Source organism: Lutra lutra, chromosome 5 (genome assembly GCF_902655055.1).
Source record: "Lutra lutra chromosome 5, mLutLut1.2, whole genome shotgun sequence".
NCBI lineage: Eukaryota > Metazoa > Chordata > Mammalia > Carnivora > Mustelidae > Lutra > Lutra lutra.
This window is the reverse complement of record NC_062282.1, coordinates 158,263,834-158,283,796: the sequence shown is the minus strand read 5'-3', so window position 1 is coordinate 158,283,796 and position 19,963 is coordinate 158,263,834. Positions and strand designations below refer to the sequence as shown.

General features: G+C 38.0%; 1 protein-coding gene across 1 annotated transcript; it reads left to right on the top strand.

Moving 5' to 3' along the window:
- The first annotated feature begins 4,405 nt into the window (after positions 1-4,405).
- On the top strand, positions 4,406-5,344 carry LOC125101270 (olfactory receptor 2M5-like). The gene has a single exon (XM_047731844.1). The coding sequence runs from the start codon at positions 4,406-4,408 to the stop codon at positions 5,342-5,344; it is 939 nt and encodes a 312-aa protein (XP_047587800.1).
- Positions 5,345-19,963: the final 14,619 nt, after the last annotated feature.

The window sequence follows — 19,963 nt, the reverse complement described above, 5'->3', positions numbered from 1 at the left end:
GCTCCATAAATCTGGAACTGTTCAAAAACTACATTTATTTTAAAATATTACTAACATTTAAAAAAAATATCAAGTCTGATGAAACAGTTTGATATTCTTTTGAATTAGGGATAAACTTAATAAAGGGGAAAACTTAATAAAATGGATTCTTATAGGATCTGATCACCAAAAGTACATGATTGGAGCTCAAATGTGGCCATTATTAGCAACAGCAAAAGAGACTGTAGAGTGAAGAAAGAGAGAATGATGGTGTGGAAAAGAAATAAATTATCTCCAAATGCAAAATATCTTCACTTTTCTTTTAATTCTTCAAGGCCCTTGCTGAGTCTGGCTTCAATAATGTGGCCAGTTAAACACGTTTCTCATTCTAATACCAGTAGTTTGTTTCACACTGTCTGTGTTAATTTCAGCAGCCTCTTCCTCAGCCTGTCCAGTTGTGAGCAGGGCTGAGATCTGCTCAGCCCTGGGAGTGCAGTGGTTTACTGGCTATGTCATATTCCCTGCCCCTATACTTCTTGTACATCTTGACATTCCTCTATGTTCCAACAGCATTCCTCATCCAGAAGCTTCTGTATCCAGAAGAAATATGGATGACTATTTTCCCCATAAAAGCCATGTCAGTCCATTTGCCTTGATGTTATATACAGCTATTTATGCTACAATTTCCATCATTCCTTATTTTTATTTATTCCTACTCGTCTTTTAAGACCCAACTCAGATGTTACTAGTCCCATGATATCATTTGGCCTCTCACCAATCTTTCATCTAGAAAAAAGAATCCCTTTGTCTGTTGGTTGCTGTAGTGATATCTACCTACTTTTATTACAGTACCTATCTTCCATACCATAATATCTTTCTTCATAAATCAGTTCCCTCACTTTAAAAAGCTTTAGTGAATTTATTTTTTTTTCCATTTTGAATTCCCAGGATATAATATAGTGTTTGTTGGTTTTAGTGAAATTTAATTTAATTTAATTGGTAGTGTTAAGTCAGTGACTATGAAGAATAAGTTAATCTACCAGCAATAAGAAACAAAAGGAACACTATGGAAAAACCCCAGGATTTTCATAGCTTAACATCTTCTTTTTGGCTGTTAGAAAGTGTGAAAAATCAGTAACAGGACAATGTAGATAATAAGCCAAAAGAGATATGTCAAAATTACCTAGGAAAAATATGTTGATATACACTGTAGACATAAAAGAGTATTCTATTGATGAGGTTAAACTTACATCTATCCTTGAAGAAAAGGGAAAATTTAGCTAAAAAGATAAAGTAAAGGGGATAATTGTGGACATGGGATATTGGCATAGAGCGTGAATTCTGGGAATACAAAGGATGGGCAAATAGAGATCTTAGAATAACTTGCTTAGTGGTTGAATGAGATTAATGACTAAAAGGCAAAGAAAATTCTAAATTGGACCTCTGGGAAAATGATGGTGCTGACAAAAAAAAATCAGAGCATGCACTAGTAGGTAGTTTTGAAAAACCCTGATTATATTTGATGGGCCTCCAATGAAGTTGCAATCTGGTCTGACCAGGCATTCCATACTAAACCCCATGACATTGGGGAATTAGGAAGATCTCAGCCCTGCTCACAACTGGACAGACTGAGGAAAAACAGCCTATCAAGACCTACTCAGTCACCTGTTTTGTTTTTTTCTTACTGAAATTGTTTATGTTTTCATAACAGTATATTCAGCACTATTTGGCAGCAGGAATTTTGAGTATTTTATACTTTCTAAGAGATTTCATTGACAGAAAAGAAATTACAAGGTAAGCATCTTGATAAAGGAAGAAACCAAGTTATCCCAGATTGTGAAATTCTGTTTATGCTAACTATATATTTATTTGTCAATAGTACTTGTAAGGTTCAATCTTGTAATATATAATTTACCCAGGAGTAGGACAGTGTTATTTGACTGTGACCTAGTTCTTCCTGTATATCATTTATCAAGTAGACATAATTAACACTCTTCTCTTTATTCCAACAACATAAAATGCTGGGAATTCTTTGAAGCCCATAAGTGATCATAAGTCAAAATAAACTAATACCTTTTGGTAGAAAAATGATTGTTAAAAGAATCTAATCTGGTCCAGACACAAAATCCAGTGTTCAAAGGCTGGATTCTAGCCCTAAGCTGATAATGCATTTTACTCATATTTTCACTGAAAGCAACATGATAGATTTTTTTTTTAATTGCAAAAAATATATTTCGGAAGAACTCACTACATACGGTGACAGCATTCCAAAATCAAATTTCATGAAACTGTACACCACCATTTCTTTGTACAATAAGTGAGAAAAATCTGCAATATAGAAGAATAGAGGAAAAGAAATATGAAGGACCATGGAGAAAAGGTGGGGGGGGGGGTCAACAACATTTGTAAGAGAAAACCCGGAAGTCAAGCAGATGCTAGATCTAAAGAGAAAATGTAGAGCTTAGCAAAGACACTCCCTTCCATCATAAATCTTATGGTTTAAGGAGCAAGACATATATGAAAACATATAGTCACACAAATGATGAAATCTAGGTTTCAATCTGGGCTGTGATGAATAGAATTTGGAAGAAAAGTTTATAATAGAACCTATCCAAGCCTAGGTATATCCCAAAGCCTCAGAAAACAGTACTTGATCTGGAAACCGGACATTATGTAACATAGAACTTAAATAACAGGACCCTGCTTTGCTTTTATGGAAAGTTAGAAAATTTTCAAGGATCTGGACATTCTGAAAACTGTTTCTCACCTTCTGATGACTCTACTTCAGACATACACAACCCACTGACTACACCAAAACTCACATTAAGACAGGAGAGAGTAAGATACAATCTGGCTAATTTTGCCATTCTCCTCCTCCTCCTCCTCCTCCTTCTTTTTCTTCTTCTTTTTCTTCTTCTTCTTCTTCTTCTTCTTCTTCTTCTTCTTCTTCTTCTTCTTCTTCTTCTTCTTCTTCTTTCTTCTTCTTCTTCTTCTTCTTCTTCTCCTTCTCCTTCTCCTCCTCCTCCTCCTCCTCCTCCTCCTCCTCCTCCTCCTCCTTCTTCTTCTTCCTCCTCTCCTCCTCCTCCTCCTTCTTCTTCTTACTATTATTATTATTGTTATATCTTAAACTACCTCCACATCTAAAAGCAGCCTAACTCATCAAGTCAATTAGACACCCAATGACAGGAGGCCCTTTACTCAAGCCTTTTGTCTCTGGACATACTAGTATGTGATCGCATTAGTATGTGATTTCTTGGTTTGAAGATGATCAACATAAAATGCTATAATAAAGTATGGATATGTAATGATAGATGGCTATCTAGCTTTCTAAGCATTTCTAAGCATTTTATAACTATCAGAGAAGAAGATTAAATATAAATAGGATAGTCTAAAAAGGAAAAAATATATAGTAAATTTGAGGGAAAGGAACCCTAAGGACTTTCCCTGTATCCATCAATGGCATAATAGCTGTAGCTAATAGTTAAGAATAGTAAGAACTCTAACAGCAAGAACCTTACAAGATCACATAGAAAGGAAACTCATTCCTTCATTGATAATCTGAATTTACTATAGAACATGTAGATACAGTAAATGTTTTCCCTGGATAGAAAACAAGGTTAATTAGGTTAAAAGCTGAATGTGTATAACAACAAAGTACAGCCATAATAGTCAATTTTCCCCTTAAATTATAATGTTCAGAGCCAAAAGAATTAAGTAGAGTGGAAATTATAAAAATAAATTTCTATAAATTAAATTAACATTTTTTTTCATAGCCAAATAAAGTCTCTAATATCTGACTTGGAAATAAGTGTAAGTTTTTCTTCAAAAATATAACTAACAAAATCACTAAAAGGATGAGAATGGAATAACATGATTTTCCAAAATAGTGAAAAAATTGGATAATGTGCAATTTGAAATTGTGACTTACCAACTCTGTCATATTTTAAAATTGTAAAAGGCAACAAAAACTACAACTGTCCAGTTTATTTTAACATATGGAAATACCTCTAGTACATAAAACTAATGGAATTCATTTTAATATGTATACTCTCGGGGCACCTGGGTGGCTCAATGGGTTAAGCCTCTGCCTTCAGCTCAGGGTCCTGGGATCGAGCCCCGCATAGGGCTCTCTCCTCAGTAGGGAGCCTGCTTCCCCCTCTCTCTCTCTGCCTGTCTCTCTGCCTACTTGTGATCTCTCTGTCAAATAAATAAATAAAATCTTAAAATACACACACACACACACGTTTCTAAAAGTACATTAAATCATGGATAAAGAATATAGAAAAAATAGTAAAAACTGATTCAAGTGATCATGGATGAGTATTATTATATTTGCCATTGTTCTTAAACTTTAATAATAAACTGTTTCAATTTCTATGATATTTTTAATAAATCTCTTATCTGTCTGTTATCATTATAGAGAGTCATGAAGAGTTGGAATGAGACAGAAACCACAGATTTCATTCTCTTGGGTTTCTTCCCTGAATTTAAACACATCACAGCCATGGTCTCCATCATTCTCCTGATATACATGGCTGCCTTCACTGGCAACAGTCTTTTGATCATCCTCATTTGGCTGTATTCCCATCTCCACACCCCCATGTACTTCCTTCTCAGTCAGCTCTCCTTAATGGATTTGACTTTGACCTCCAGCATTGTCCCCAAAATGGCATCCAACTTCTTCTCTGGATGGTGGAGCATATCATTCCTGGCTTGTGGGACTCAAATATTCTTCTCCCTGATGGTGGCCATTGCAGAATGCATCCTTATAACTCTCATGTGCTTTGATCGTTATGTGGCTATATGCGATCCTCTTCGATACCCAGTCATCATCAACCCTAAGGTTTGCTTACATATGATTGCCATGTCTTGGGCTGGAGGGGCACTTACTTCACTGGGCCACACTGCTTTTACCTTGCATTTTAACATCTGCAGCCCCCGAGAGATTCCCCACTTCTTCTGTGAAGTCATGGCGGTGCTTAGGATCGTCTGTGAGGATATCTCAGCCTATGAGAAGGCAGTGGTGATAACAAGCATCCTTGTTCTTCTGCTGCCATTGTCTCTCATCTTGTCTTCCTATGTTCTCATTTTCATTGCAGTACTCCGAATGAACTCCCCAGAAGGCAGGAACAAAGCTCTGGCCACCTGCTCCTCTCATCTCTGTGTTGTGGGTCTCTATTTTGGTCCAGGCATGTGCATCTACATGAGACCCGGTTCTGCCAAGACTCCAAGGTTGAATCAGGGTCTCTTTCTGTTTGGAACCGTCCTCACTCCACTCCTAAACCCGCTTGCCTACAGTCTTAGGAACAAGGAAGTTCTAAGTGCACTGAAAAAGTTAATAGGGAGATGTCAGTCCTTCAGGTAAATCGCAGAAATTTCACTGTCACCCATAGGCAAAATAGAGATACACCAGCAAAGGAACATTTTGTCAGTTGAATAATAATAATAATAATCATCATCATCATCCCTTCAAGATCCTGAAAAAGTCAACTCACTTTACTGAGTTTATCTGCAGGGAAAAAATATGTTTATCCTTTCCTTTCTCCATCTTAAAATTTCTTTCTGATTGTCCTACATGATGTGTTGATGAAGGACAAGGAACTGTGTACATCAATTCTCTTTATGATTCATGCTTGATGGTAATGTGCACTTTAGTATTTCCAAGTTTCATGTTGATACCATGAAAAAAGATCAGTGTCTGTATCCTTAAAATGAAAAAATAAAAAAATTGACAAGATTCCTCAGGATAAGTCCCTGATAAAATTAATTAATGGGCATGATGATAAATCATCAGGGATCAGATAAATGTACAGTGTTGCTTTGCTCCATATATCTAACAGGACTATTAATTCCTCTTACTCTTGTAAAAAAATAGTTTTCAATCTATATCAGTGCTTCCAAAGAGTGGATTTCTGATGACTGCTGTTAAAATAATTGGCTGACTTCACAAAATATAGCACTTTTGTTCTCATCTTAGATTAGCAGAATTAGAATCTGTTAAATTGGGCTCAAGGATCTGACCAGGAGACTGATTAGTGATTGTCATATTTACAAGGATTGAAAGCCACTGATGTAATTACTGACCTAATTTTATAGACCTGCTTGCAAGATAATATCCCAGTCTTAAAGTTTCCTGATCTCTTTATACTGTATATAATATAATGGGTTAAAGTGGCTAGCAAAAACCAATGTTATTTTTAAGATAGTAAAAAAAATAAACTTTATGTTTTGAATAATTCATAACTTAAAAATTTTGAAGACACAGAGTAAAGAGAAAAAAATAAAAAAGACTCAGATTTGTGATATAAAACAATGAATAATTGAAAATATTTATAACTTAATAAAATTTAAAGCAGGAGGCATTATAGATGTTTCCAAAATGTTGATATTCTTCAAAAAATTGAAAATACACTATATAATAGAGAGATTGTGGATTCTGAGAAACAAACTGAGAGTTTGGAAGGGAGGAGGGTGGGAGGTTGGGTGAGCCCAATGGTGTGTATTTAGGAGGGCATGTTTGCATGGAGCACTGGTTATGGTGCATAAACAATGAATCTTGGAAAACTGAAAAGATAAATGAAAAAAATGAACATTAGGAACTTATTACACATGTTTCTTTTTTCTAAAAATGACTGAAATAGGGGTGGCTGGGTGGCTCATGTGTATAAGTGTCTACAATTGGGTCAGGGCATGATTCCAGTGTCCCAGGAGCCTGCTGATCCTGCTGCTTGCTCTCTCTCTCTCTCTGTTAAATAAATAAATAAAATCATTTAAAATGACTGAAATAACATAAAACCAGTTTTCTAGTGAATAGAAACATTCAGAAGGAGCACTAGCAATCTAACAACTTCTCCTTTAAATATCTCAGAAGTCATTAATTGACAGTGTATTACAGAGATACAAAGCTGAGTTCTGGAAAACTTAAAATATTTATGTCAAATTTCAACTGTTTCAATAATATTAAACATGGCCCCTTCAGAATTCCTAGAGGAATGGCTGAGGGAATCCTTGAAACTGAGTCAAAATGTCACTTCAGTGAAGAATAAAAATTATCTCTAAGCTATCTCAAATAAGAGCAGTGTGTCATTTAATGCATACTATCATGAGATGTTACCACTCAGTTGGTGGTGTCATAACACTCTGGTACTCCAAAAGGAATCCACAGATAAGATTGTGTTTAGATGACACTAGGAAAGAAAGGAGAAATACTCAGTGAGGGAAGATAGTCCTACTAGAAGTTTCTGTTGAATAATATGTGTTCATAAAGCATGTTATTTATGTTTGACTGTTTTAACTCCATATGTATGTGTTAAGTGTATGTTATGTATGTTACATATGTGTTTTACCTTCATATGTATTAACTTCATATGTTTTAACTTCATATGTAACTCATGGAAGTGAACATTTTAACCCTGTGAAATTCACGGCAAATAGATTTCCAGATGGATTGGCACTCACCAAGGCACTCACCTTGGACTTTACACTATGTGTTTGTGACCCACTATTATTAGAAGGGCATGATTACATACTATGACTTAATCTTTTTTTTAAAGATTTTATTTACTTATTTGACAGAGAGAGAGATCACAAGCAGGCAGGGAGGCAGGCAGAGAGAGGAGGAAGCAGGCTCTCCGCAGAGCAGAGAGCCCGATGCGGGGCTCAATCCCTGGATGCTGGGATCATGACCTGAGCTGAAGGCAGAGGCTTTAACCCACTGAGCCACCCAGGCACCCCCTATGACTTAATCATTTAAGAGAAATAATTAAGTACATGATCATTCAGAAGAACTATGATCAATCCTAATTAAATCATGTTTCCTTCATTTATTTCCATTCCCATAGTCATGATTTTAAATTGCCTTCTTCTACTTTAACAGCTCTCTGACATGCATATATTTTGTTGTAGAATAACCAAAAATGTCTTCTATATATAAATAAAATATGTATTTATTTATTTAAATTCAATTAGCTAAGTAATAGTAGATACATCATTAGATTTTCTTATTTTTATTTATTTTTAAATTTCTTTTTAGTATTCCAGAATGTATTGTTTATGTACCACACCCAGTGCTCCATGCAATACATGCCCTCCATAATACCCACAACCAGGCTCACCCAACCTCGAAACCCTCCAACCCTCCAAAACCCTCAGATTGTTTTTCAGAGTCCACAATCTCTCATGCTTTGCCTCCCCCTCCAATCTCCCTCAACTCCCTTCTCTCCATCTCCCCATGTCCTCTGTGTTATTTCTTATGCTCCCCAAATAAGTGAAACCCTATGATAATTCACTCCCTCTGCTTGACTTATTTCACTCAGCATAATCTCTTCCAGTCCCATCCATGCTGATACAAAAGCTGGCTATTCATCCTTTTCTGATGGAGGCATAATACTCCATAGTATATATCAACCAAATATTCCTTATCCATTCATCCACTGAAGGGCATCTTCGCTCTTTCCACAGTTTGGCGACTGTGGCCATTGCTGCTATGAACATTGGGTTACATATGACCCTTCTTTTCATTACATCAGTATTGTTGGGGTAAAAACCCAGTGGTGCAATTGCAGGGTCATAGGGAAACTCTACTTTTAATTTCTTAAGGAATCTCCACACTGTGTTCCAAAGTGGCTGCACCAACTTGCATTCCCACCAACAGTGTAGGAGGGTTCCCCTTTCTACACATCTTCTCCAACACACATTGTTTCCTGTCTTATTAATTTTGGCCATCCTAACTGGTGTAAGGTGGTATCTCAATGTGGTTTTGATTTGAAACTCCCTGATGGCTAGTCATGAACATTTTTTCATGTATCTATTAGCCATTTGTATGTCTCTTTTGGAGAAGTGTCTGTTCATGTGTACTGTCCATTTATTGACATAATTATCTGGTTTGTTTGTGTTGAGTTTGAGAAGTTCTTTATAGATCCTGGATATCAGCCCTTTGTCTGTATTGTCAATTGTAAATATCTTCTCCCATTTTGTGAGTTAGGCAGCCTGTTTGTCTTGTTGACTGTTTACTTTGCTGTGCAGAAGTTTTGATCTTGATGAAGTAACAAAAATTCATTTTCACTTTTGTTTCCTTTGCCTTTGGAGACATATCTTGAAAGAAGTTGCTGTGGCCAATGTCAAATAGGTTAATGCCTATGTTCTCCTCTAGGATTCTGATGGATTCCTGCCTCACGTTGAGGCCTTTTATCCATTTCGAGATTATCTTTGTGTATGGTGTAAAGGAATGGTCGAATTTCACTCTTCTATACACAGCTGTCCAATTTTACCAGCATTATTTATTGAAGAGATTGTCTTTTTTCCACTGTATATTTTTTCCTGCTTTTTCGAAGATTATTTGACCACAGAGTTGCGGGTCCATATCTGGGCTTTCTACTCTGTTCCACTGGTCTATGTGTCTGTTTTTATGGCCAGTACTATGCTGTCTTGGTGATCACAGCTTTGTAGTAAAGCTTGAAATCAGGCAACATGATGCTCCCAATTTTGTTTTTCTTTTTCAACATTTCCTTAACAATTCGGGGTCTCTTCTGATTCCATATAATTTTTTGGATTATTTGCTCCAGCTCTTTGAAAAATACCAGTGGAATTTTGATCAGAATGGCATTGAAAGTATAAATTTCCCTAGGAAGTATAGACATTTTTAACAATGTTTATTCTTTCAATCAATGAGCATGGAATGGTCTTCGATCTTTTTGTGTCTTCTTCAATTTCTTTCATGAGTGTTCTGTAGTTACTCGAGTGCAGATCCTTTACCTCTTTGGTTAGTTTTATTCAAAGGTATCTTATGGTTCTTGGTGCTATAGTAAATGGAATCAATTCTCGAATTTCTTTTTCTGTATTTTCATTGTTAGTGTATAATAAAGCAACTGATTTCTGTGCATTGACTTTGTATCCTGCCACATTTCTGAATTACTGAATGAGTTCTAGTAGTTTGGGGGTGGAGTCTTTTTGGTTTTCCATATAAATGATCATGTCATCTGTGAAGAGAGAGAGTTTGACTTCTTCATTGCCAATCTGAATACATTTTATATCTCTTTGTTATCTGATTACTGTTGCTAGGACTTCTAATACTATGTTGAACAACAGTGGCGAGGGTGGACATCCTTATCGTGTTTCTGATTTCAAAAGGAAGGATGTCAGTTTTTTCTCATTGAGGATTTTATTTGTTGTGGGTTTTTCATAGATAGATTTTATGAAGTTGATGAATGTTCCCTCTATCCCTATACTTTGAAGAGTTTTAATCAGGAATGGATACTGGATTTTGTCAAATGCTTTTTCTGCATCAATTGAGAGGACCATGTGGTTCTTCTCTCTTCTCTTATTGATTTGTTCTATCACATCGATTGATTTGCAAATGTTGAACCATCCTTGTAACCCAGGGATGAATCCCACCTGGTCATGGTGGGTAATCTTTTTAATGTGCTGTTGGATCCTATTTGCTAGGATCTTGTTGAGAATCTTAGCATCCATATTCATCAGTGATATTGGTCTGAAATTCTCCTTTTTGGTAGGGTCTTTGCTTGGTTTGGGGATCAGGGTAATGCTGGCTTCATAAAAAGAGTATGGAAGTTTTCCTTCTGCTTCAATTTTTTTAAACAGCTTTAGGAGAATAGATATTATTCCTTCTTTGATAATTTGTTAGAATTCCCCAGGGAACTCATCATTTCCTGGGGTCTAGTTTTTGGGAGGTTTTTGATGACTGCTTTAATCTTCTTACTAGATATTGGACTATTCAAGTTGTCAAATTCTCACTGAATCAGTTTTGGAAGATTTTAGTTTTCCTGGAATGCATCCATTTCATCTATGTTGCTTAATTTATTGACATAACTGCTGATAATAATTTCTGATGAGTTTTTCTATTTCCTTCGTGTTAGTTGTGATCTCTCCCTTTTCATTCATAATTTTATTAATTTGGGCCTTCTCTTCTTTCTTTTGGATTAGTTTGGCCAATGGTTTATCGATCTTATTGATACTTTCAAAAAAGCAGCTTCTAGTTTCATTGAAGTTTTCTACTATATCTCTAGTTTCTATCTCATTGATCTCTGCTCTAATCTTGATTATTTCCCTTTTTTGTGTGTAGTTGGCTTAATTTGTTGTTGATTCTCCAGTTCTTTAAGACTTAAAGAGAGCTGGTGTATTCTGGAGTTTTCAATATTTTTGAGGGAGGTTTGGATGGGTATGTATTTCCCCCTTAGGACCAACTCTGTTGTATCCCATTGGTTCTGGACCGAAGCCTCCTCATTCTCATTGGTTTCCATGAATTGTGTAAGTTATTCTTTGATCGATCCAAGCATTCTTAAGCAAGGTGGTTTTTAGCTTCAGGTGTTTGAATTCCTTCTGAACTTTTCCTTGTGGTTGAGCTCCTGTTTCAAAGCCTTGTGATCTGAAAATATGCAGGGAATAATTTTAATCTTTTGGTATCTGTTGAGCCCTTATTTGTGACCCGGTATGTGGTCTATTCTGGAGAAGGTTCCATGTGCATTCGGGAAGAATGAGTATTCTGTTGTTTTAGGGTGGAATGTTCTGTATATGTCTATGAGGTCCATCTGGTCCAATGTGTCATTCAATGCTCTTGTTTCTTTATTGATTTTCTGCTTGGATGATCTGTCTATTACTGAGAGTGGTGTGTTAAGATCCCCTACTATTAATGTATTCATATCAATATGACTTTTTATCTTGATTAAGAGTTGTCTTATGTAGCTGGCTGCTCCCATATTGGGGGCATAAATATTTACAACTGTTAGATATTGTTGGTGGATAAACTCTTTAAGAATGATGTAGTGTCCTTCTGTACCTCTGACTATGGTCTTTAGTTCAAAGACTAATTTATCTGATATTAGAATTGCTACCTGTCTGTTGAGTCCCAATGCCATGAAAGATGCTTCTCCATCCCTTCACTTTCAATCTGGATGTATCCTTAGGTTGAAAATGGGTCTCTTGTAGACAACATATGAATGGGTCCTGTCATTTTATCCAATCTGCAATCCTGTTTCATTTTATGGGTGCATTTAGGCCATTTATATTGAGAATGATTATTGAGAGATACATTTTTATTGACATTGTGTTACCTTTGAAGTCTTTTTTTCTATAGATTGTCTCCATATATTTCTGTTCAGTGATATTCTTGTGTTTTTTCCTCTTTTATAGAACCCACATTAATATTTCCTGCAGTGTTGGCTTGGTGGTCACATACTCTTTTAAACCTTGCTGGTCTTGGAGGCTCTTTTTTGAATGTCATCTTGCTGGATAAGGTATTCTTGGCTGCATTTTCTTCTCAGTTAGTGCCTTGAATATATCTTGCTAGCCCTTTCTGGTTTGCCAGGTTTCTGTGGACAGGTCTGATTTTATTTATGGGCCTTTCTCTGTATGTAAGGAATCTCTTCTTCCTAGTCGCTTTCAAGAGCTCCTCTCTAAATTTATGATTCATCATTTTCACAATCAGTTGTCTCAAGGTCTTTCTAGATTCTATGATCTCAGGGGTAGACCTTTCTGTCTCTAGGACATGAACGCTGGTTCCATTCTCCAGATTGTGAAATTTTCATGGAGAATTTTTTCAACTATATCCTGTAGTTTCCTTTTTTTCTCCTCCCCCTCAGGGATTCCAATAACTAGAACATTTCATGACCTCATTTCTTTCCCTAATTCTGTTTTTATGGCTTCTAAGCTGTTTGTTTCAGGCCTCCTCCTGATCCTTTTTCCTTATCAGTTTGTCCTCTAGATCACTAATTCTATATTCTGCCTCTGATATCCTAGGTTTTAGAGAATTTAGATGAGATTGGAACTCACTGAGAACATTGTTAACATCTTCCTTGGTGGCTTTCACTTCTGCCCTAATCAATTCCATTTTTGTCATTAAAGGCTCTCTCCAACCTAGCCATTGCCTGGATAATTGTTAGCCTGAATTCCCTTTCCAACATACTGTTTATGTCCATATACAATAGCTCTGATGGAGAGGGCACAGTCTCTGAATTTTTCCTCTGTTTGGCATTCCTCCTCCTATTCATTTTGGTGAGAGATGGCTGAATGGATGTGTAGCTGAATGTATTAACCATGATGCAGGCAAGGTGCACCCTGGAATTCTTCTGAGCAATTGGGAGTCCCAACCAAAGGGAAATAAAAAAGGGGATAAAAAAGAGAAAGAGAGAGAGAGAGACAGGAAAGAAAAGGAAATTAAAAAAAAAGAAAGTAAAAAGAAAGGAGAAGACCCCATTGTAATGGGCCCCAAAGTTAATATTTATAAAGTATACAAACAAAAACAGATAAACAAAAAGATTGACAAAATAAATGACAAGGAAATAAAATAACCCAGCCAACATGAACCCAAGTATAAGATTCATATACTACCAGAACAAAAACAAATACACAAAAACACTGACAGAAGAAAAAAGATGGGAGGGTGGTTATAATTCTCAGTGTGGGTGAGGTAAGATATTTTGATTCTTCATGGGCGTATCCTGATATCATTGTTAAAGGACTCAAGTTTCCCTAGATTAAGGGGGATTACAACTGTATTATATATAGGGGTAGTATTGACTGGGGAAAAAGGATAATCTTGAAGCTAATCTCTATATGAATATTAAAAAATAGAAAAGCAAAAGTGAAACACAGGTATATGTATCAAAATGTTCAAGTTAAAAGGTTATTATGGTATTTGTTGTACTGAACATCTTATAGTGATGGTAAATAGGTTAAATTATAAAAAAAAAAGAATGAGAACAGTGGAACGAATTAAAAATAAAAGTTGTATCTATGAAGTAGTGGTGTTTTTACTCTTGTCTTTTGTTTTTTTTTGTTTTTTTGTTTGTTTCTTTTGTGGGGTTTTTTGGGCCGGCTTTCTGGGGGAAGGGCCTGCCACAGGGTTTTTCATGCAGTCTTGCTAGTGTCAACTCCTCCTGCCCCCCATCAAGGTGCGGGGTTCTGAGGAAACCGGTTTTTCAGGCTTTTGTTCTCTGGGGTTTTTGTTTGTTTGTTTGTTTGTTTGTTTTTTCCTCCCCTTGGTGGCTTTTGGAGGTTCTTTGGAGGTTTAGAGGAAAGCAAACTTCACCTAGACCTCTGTCTCAGAGAGAAGCCTCAGTTTGATCCTCTCTGGGTGCTCCAGAGCACATAAACTCCTACTCTGCTGCCAGCAGAGCATGTCTCCAGTCACAGTCTCCTGGGTAGCAGGAGCTCTGGCTTGTGCCCAGGTGTTAGCAAAAATCACAAGATGTAATAGTCCAGAAAGCTGGCTTCCAGAGGCTGCCTCTACCATGGCTGTCTGGGCAGATCCAGATAGCCAGAGAGGTCCCAACCAGAGACAGCCAGCTGAGATTTTCCTGTTGGCAGGTGCTGGGAGTGTCCAGACTCTTGGCAGGTCCTAGAGAGTGCCAGCTAGCGCCTGCAAGGACCTCTCTCAGGGGAGGATGTGGAGCATGACTCAGACCCTAGTAACACAGTCTGCATGCAGAGTGCAAAAGGCTGTGGTTCCAGAAAGCACTAGCTATCATCCACAGCAGACTGTCTCATATACACTGCCACCCAGATGCTCTCAGCCATGCCAGCAGCTCAGGGACCAAGGCCTGGAGGCTCCACCACATTCTGTCTGGCTCTGCATCCAGCAGTGCCCATCCTGGGGCATTGGGCTTAAGCCTGTGTCCCTAACCGCTGAATGACACCAATTTCCCCTTAAGATCTTTTGCTCTTTTTGAGTGCTTTCAACCAGACTCCAAGTTAATTTTGGTTTCCAATCACAGGTCACTCTCATTTTGGGGTATTACTTTCTTTTTTTTTTAAAGATTTTATTTATTTATTTGTCAGAGAGAGAGAGGGAGAGAGAGCGAGCACAGGCAGACAGAGTGGCAGGCAGAGGCAGAGGGAGAAGCAGGCTCCCTGCTGAGCAAGGAGCCCGATGTGGGACTCGATCCCAGGACGCTGGGATCATGACCTGAGCCGAAGGCAGCTGCTTAACCAACTGAGCCACCCAGGCGTCCCTGGGGTATTACTTTCTAATGGGCCACTTCTGGTGGCTCCCTCCCCCTTTTGTTTATCTTCCAATATCACTCCAATGCTCCTACTCTGCTTTACCTGTCCGCTGGCCTCTTCTGCCCTTGTAGAGATCCATAAGTGTATAATTCTAATCTCAGGCTGATTTCATGGGTGATCAGAGTTCTTTGGTAGATAATCAGCTCACTTTAGGGCATCAGTTGAAACAGCACCTCCTACTTCTCTGCCATCTTGTCTCCCTCCACATTAGTTTCTCATATAATGTTCAATGATTCATCAGTTGAGTACAACACCGTGTGTGTGTGTGTGTGTGTGTGTGTGTGTGTGTGCATGTGTGTGTGTGTGTGTGTGTGTGTGTGTGTGTGTGTGTGTGTAATCAAACAGATTGGGGCTTCTGAATGTCTCAGGTGGGTAAGCAGCTGCCTTCAGATCAGGTCATGACCTGAGGGTCCTGGGATCAAGCTCTGTGTCTGGCTCCCTGCTGAGCATGAAATCTGCTTCTCCCTCTCCCTCTGCCCATTCCCCACTCATGTTGTGTTCATGCTCTCACTCTCTTTCTCTCAAGTAAGTAAATAAAAAAATAAATAAAATATTTTTAAACAGTCAACCACAGGGTCACCTGGGTAGCTCAGAGGGTTAAGCCTCTGCCTTCGACTCAGGTCATGATCTCAGTGTCCTGGGTTCAAGCACTGTGTTGGGTTCCGTGCTCAACAGGGAGCCTGCTTTTCCCTCTCTCTCTCTCTGCCTGCCTCTCTGCCTACGTGTGATCTCTGTCTGTCAAATAAATAAATAAATAAAATCTTTTTTAAAAAGTCAACCACATTAGTATATCCATGATGAAAATAAAATTTTGCATCTGATTACATTATTTTAAGGTGAAAATTCAAACTCTATGGTGAAGATGTAGGGAAATGAACCTTTTACAAAAGAGACAAGATAACTACCATTTCAGATACCCAGAGACTTGGAGATGCTACAAATGGGAATGGACATAAAAATGGAGCAGACAGGAGATAATAGGTATTTGAGGAAAAACACTTTCAGATGGTATATGACTTGAGAAAACAGTATATAAAAATAACTACAATAAATTAAAAAGAAGGTTGTATGTACCCTAATGTTTATAGCAGCAGTGTCCAAAATAACCAAAAACTGTGGAAAGAACCAAGATGCCCTTCAAGAGATGAATAGATAAAGAAGATACAGTCCATATATACAATGGAGTATGATGTCTCTATCTGAAAGGATGAATGCCCAACTTTTGTATCAACATGAATGGGACTGGAGAAGTTTATGCTGAGTGAAAGAAGACAAGCAGAGAAAGTGAATAATCATATGTTTTCCCTTACTTGTGGAGCATAAAGGATAGCATGGATGACATTAGGAGAAGGAAAGGGAAATTGAAGGGGTGAAAATTGGAGGGGAAGATGGACCATGAGAAATGTGAATTCCAAGAAACAAACTGAGGGTTTTGGAGGGGACACAGTGGGGGAATGGGTTGGCCCCAGGGATGGGTATTAAGGAGGGCATGTATTGCATGGAGGATTGTGTATTATATGTAAACAATGATTCTTGGAACACTACTTCAAAAACAAAATGTACCATAAGGTGATTAACATAACATAATAAAAAAATAAGAAGAATAAGAGAGGAGAAGGGAGTTGGGGGAAATTGGAGGGGGGGACAAACCATGAGAGAATATGGACTCTGAAAAACAATCTGAAGGATTTGGAAGAGAAGGGGGTGGGAGGTTGGGTGAGCCTGGTTGTGGGTATTATGCAGGGCACAGATTGCATGGAGTACTGGGTGTGGTATATAAACAATGAATTCTGGGACACTGAAAAGAAATTTAAAAAACAAATAAAAATTAATAAAAATAATAAGAGGAAGAACAAATAAAGGCATGGGAAACAAAAAAAAACTTTTGGCATTTCATCAAGATAAAATCCTCTGCGCAGCAAAGGAAACAGTAAAAAAACAAAAAAAGGCAACCCACAGAATGGGAGAAGATATTTGCCAAAGACATTAAAAGGGCTGGTATCCAAGATCTATGAAGAAATTTGCAAATACAACATACAAAAAACAGATACTTCTCTCAAAAAATGTCTGAAGACATGAAAAGAAACTGCCCCAAAGGAGACATAAAAATGGCCTGCACAGCAAAGGAAACAGTCAAGAAAACAAAGAGACAACCCACGGAATGGGAGAAGATATTTGCAAATGACAGTACAGACAAAAGATTGATATCCAGGATCTATAAAGAACTCCTCAAACTCAATACACACAAAACAGATAATCATATCAAAAAATGGGCAGATATACCTTCTGCTCCCCTCTCTGTTTCCTCTTCTTCTGGAATCCCAATTATTCTAATGTTGTTTCGTCTTATGGTGTCACTTATCTCTCGAATTCTCCCCTCGTGGTCCAGTAGCTGTTTGTCCCTCTTTTGCTCAGCTTCTTTATTCTCTGTCATTTGGTCTTCTATATCGCTAATTCTTTCTTCTGCCTCATTTATCCTAGCAGTGAGAGCCTCCATTTTTGATTGCACCTCATTAATAGCTTTTTTGATTTCAACTTGGTTAGATTTTAGTTCTTTTATTTCTCCAGAAAGGGCTTTTATATCTCCCGAGAGGGTTGCTTTAATATCTTCCATGCCTTTTTCAAGCCTGGCTAGAACCTTGAGAATCGTCATTCTGAACTCTATATCTGACATATTACCAATGTCTGTATTGATTAGGTCCCTAGCCTTTGGTACTGCCTCTTGTTCTTTTTTTTTGTTGTGAATTTTTCCGCCTTGTCATTTTGTCCAGATAAGAGTTTATGAAGGAGCAAGTAAAATACTAAAAGGGTGGCAACAACCCCAGGAAAATATGCTTTAGCCAAATCAGAAGAGATCCCAAATTGTGAGGGGGGAGAAAGGGGATAAAAAGGGGTTCAGAAACAAAGAAAGAAAAAAAAAGAAACTATTTAAAAAAAGAAAGCCGATAAAGAAAAAATATAAAAAGAGGAAAAAAAAATATATATATATATATTAGATAAACTATTTAAAAAACGTTAAAAAAGAAAACGGTAAAAGTTAAAAAAAATTAGCAGAAGAAGAGAAAAAGAAAAAAAATTGAAAAAGAAAAAAAATTAAATTAACTGCAAGGCTTAAAAATCATGGGGAGATAGCCATGAGTTCCGTGCTTTGCTTTCTTCTCCTCTGGAATTCCGCCGCTCTCCTTGGTATTGAAATTGCACTCCTTGGTAGGTGAATTTGGTCCTGGCTGGGTTTCCCGTTGATCTTCTGGGGGAGGGGCCTGTTGTTGTCCATCTACAGACGAATGGATAAAGAAGATGTGGTATATATACACAATGGAATACTATGCAGCCATCAAAAGAAATGAAATCTTGCCATTTGCGACGACGTGGATGGAACTAGAGGGTATCATGCTTAGTGAAATAAGTCAATCGGAGAAAGACAACTATCATATGATCTCCCTGATATGAGGGAGAGGAGATGCAACATGGGGGGTTGAGGGGGTAGGAGAAGAGTAAATGAAACAAGATGGGATTGGGAGGGAGACAAACCATAAGTGACTCTTAATCTCACAAAACAAACTGAGGGTTGATGGGGGGAGGGGGTTGGGAGAGGGGGGTGGGGTTATGGATATTGGGGAGGGTATGTGCTATGGTGAGTGCTGTGAAGTGTGTAAACCTGGCGATTCGCAGACCTGTACCCCTGGGGATAAAAATATATGTTTATAAAGCTGTAAAAAAAAAAAAAAAAGAATGATTGAGGCAATACACAGAAAAGAAACCTTAAAAAAAAAATGGGCAGAATATATGAACAGACACTGCTCCAATGAAGACATACAAATGGGGGCGCCTGGGTGGCTCAGTGGTTAAAGCCTCTGCCTTCGGCTCAGGTCATGGTCCCAGGGTCCTGGGATCAAGCCTCACGTCAGGCTCTCTGCTCAGCAGGGAGCCTGCCTCCTCCTCTCTCTCTCTCTGCCTGCCTCTCTGCCTGCTTGTGATCTGTCAAATAAATAAAAATCTTAAAAAAAAAAAGACATACAAATGGCTATCAGACACATGAAAAAATGTTCATCATCACTAGCCATCAGGGAGATTCAAATCAAAACCACATTGAGATACCACCTTACACCTTAGACCTTACACCACTTAGAATGGCCAAAATTAGCAAGACAGGAAACAACATGTGTTGGAGGGGATGTGGAGAAAGGGGAACCCTCTGACACTGTTGGTGGGAATGCAAGTTGGTGCAACCACTTTGGAGAACAGTGTGGAGATTCCTTAAGAAATTAAAAATAGAGCTTCCCTATGACCCTGCCATTGCACTACTGGGTATTTACCACAAAGATACAGATGTAGTGAAAAGAAGGGCCATCTGTACCCCAATGTTTATAGCAGCAATGGCCATGGTCGCCAAACTGTGGAAAGAACCAAGATGCCTTTCAACGGATGAATGGATAAGGAAGATGTGGTCCCTATACACTATGGAGTATTATGCCTCCATCAGAAAGGATGAATACCCAACTTTTGTAGCAACATGGATGGGACTGGAAGAGCTTATGCTGAGTGAAATAAGTCAAGCAGAGAGAGTCAATTATCATATGGTTTCACTGATTTGTGGAGCATTACAAATAGCATGGAGGACAAGGGGAGTTAGGAGAAGGGAGTTGAGGGAAATTGGAAGGGGAGGTGAACCATGAGAGACTATGGACTCTGAAAAACAATCTGAGGGTTTTGAAGGGGCGTGGGGTGGGAGGTTGGGGGAACCAGGTGGTGGGTATTGGAGAGGGCACGGATTGCATGGAGCACTGGGTGTGGTGCACGAACAATGAGTACTGTTCTTTTTTTTTTTTTTTCATAGTGAATGAGATTTATTTACTGAAGCACCTACCAATTCACATTAAGACCACATTCCTGTCTGAATCTCAACTTCTTTTTTTTAATTAATTTTTTATTTTTTCAGCATAACAGTATTCATTATTTTTGCACC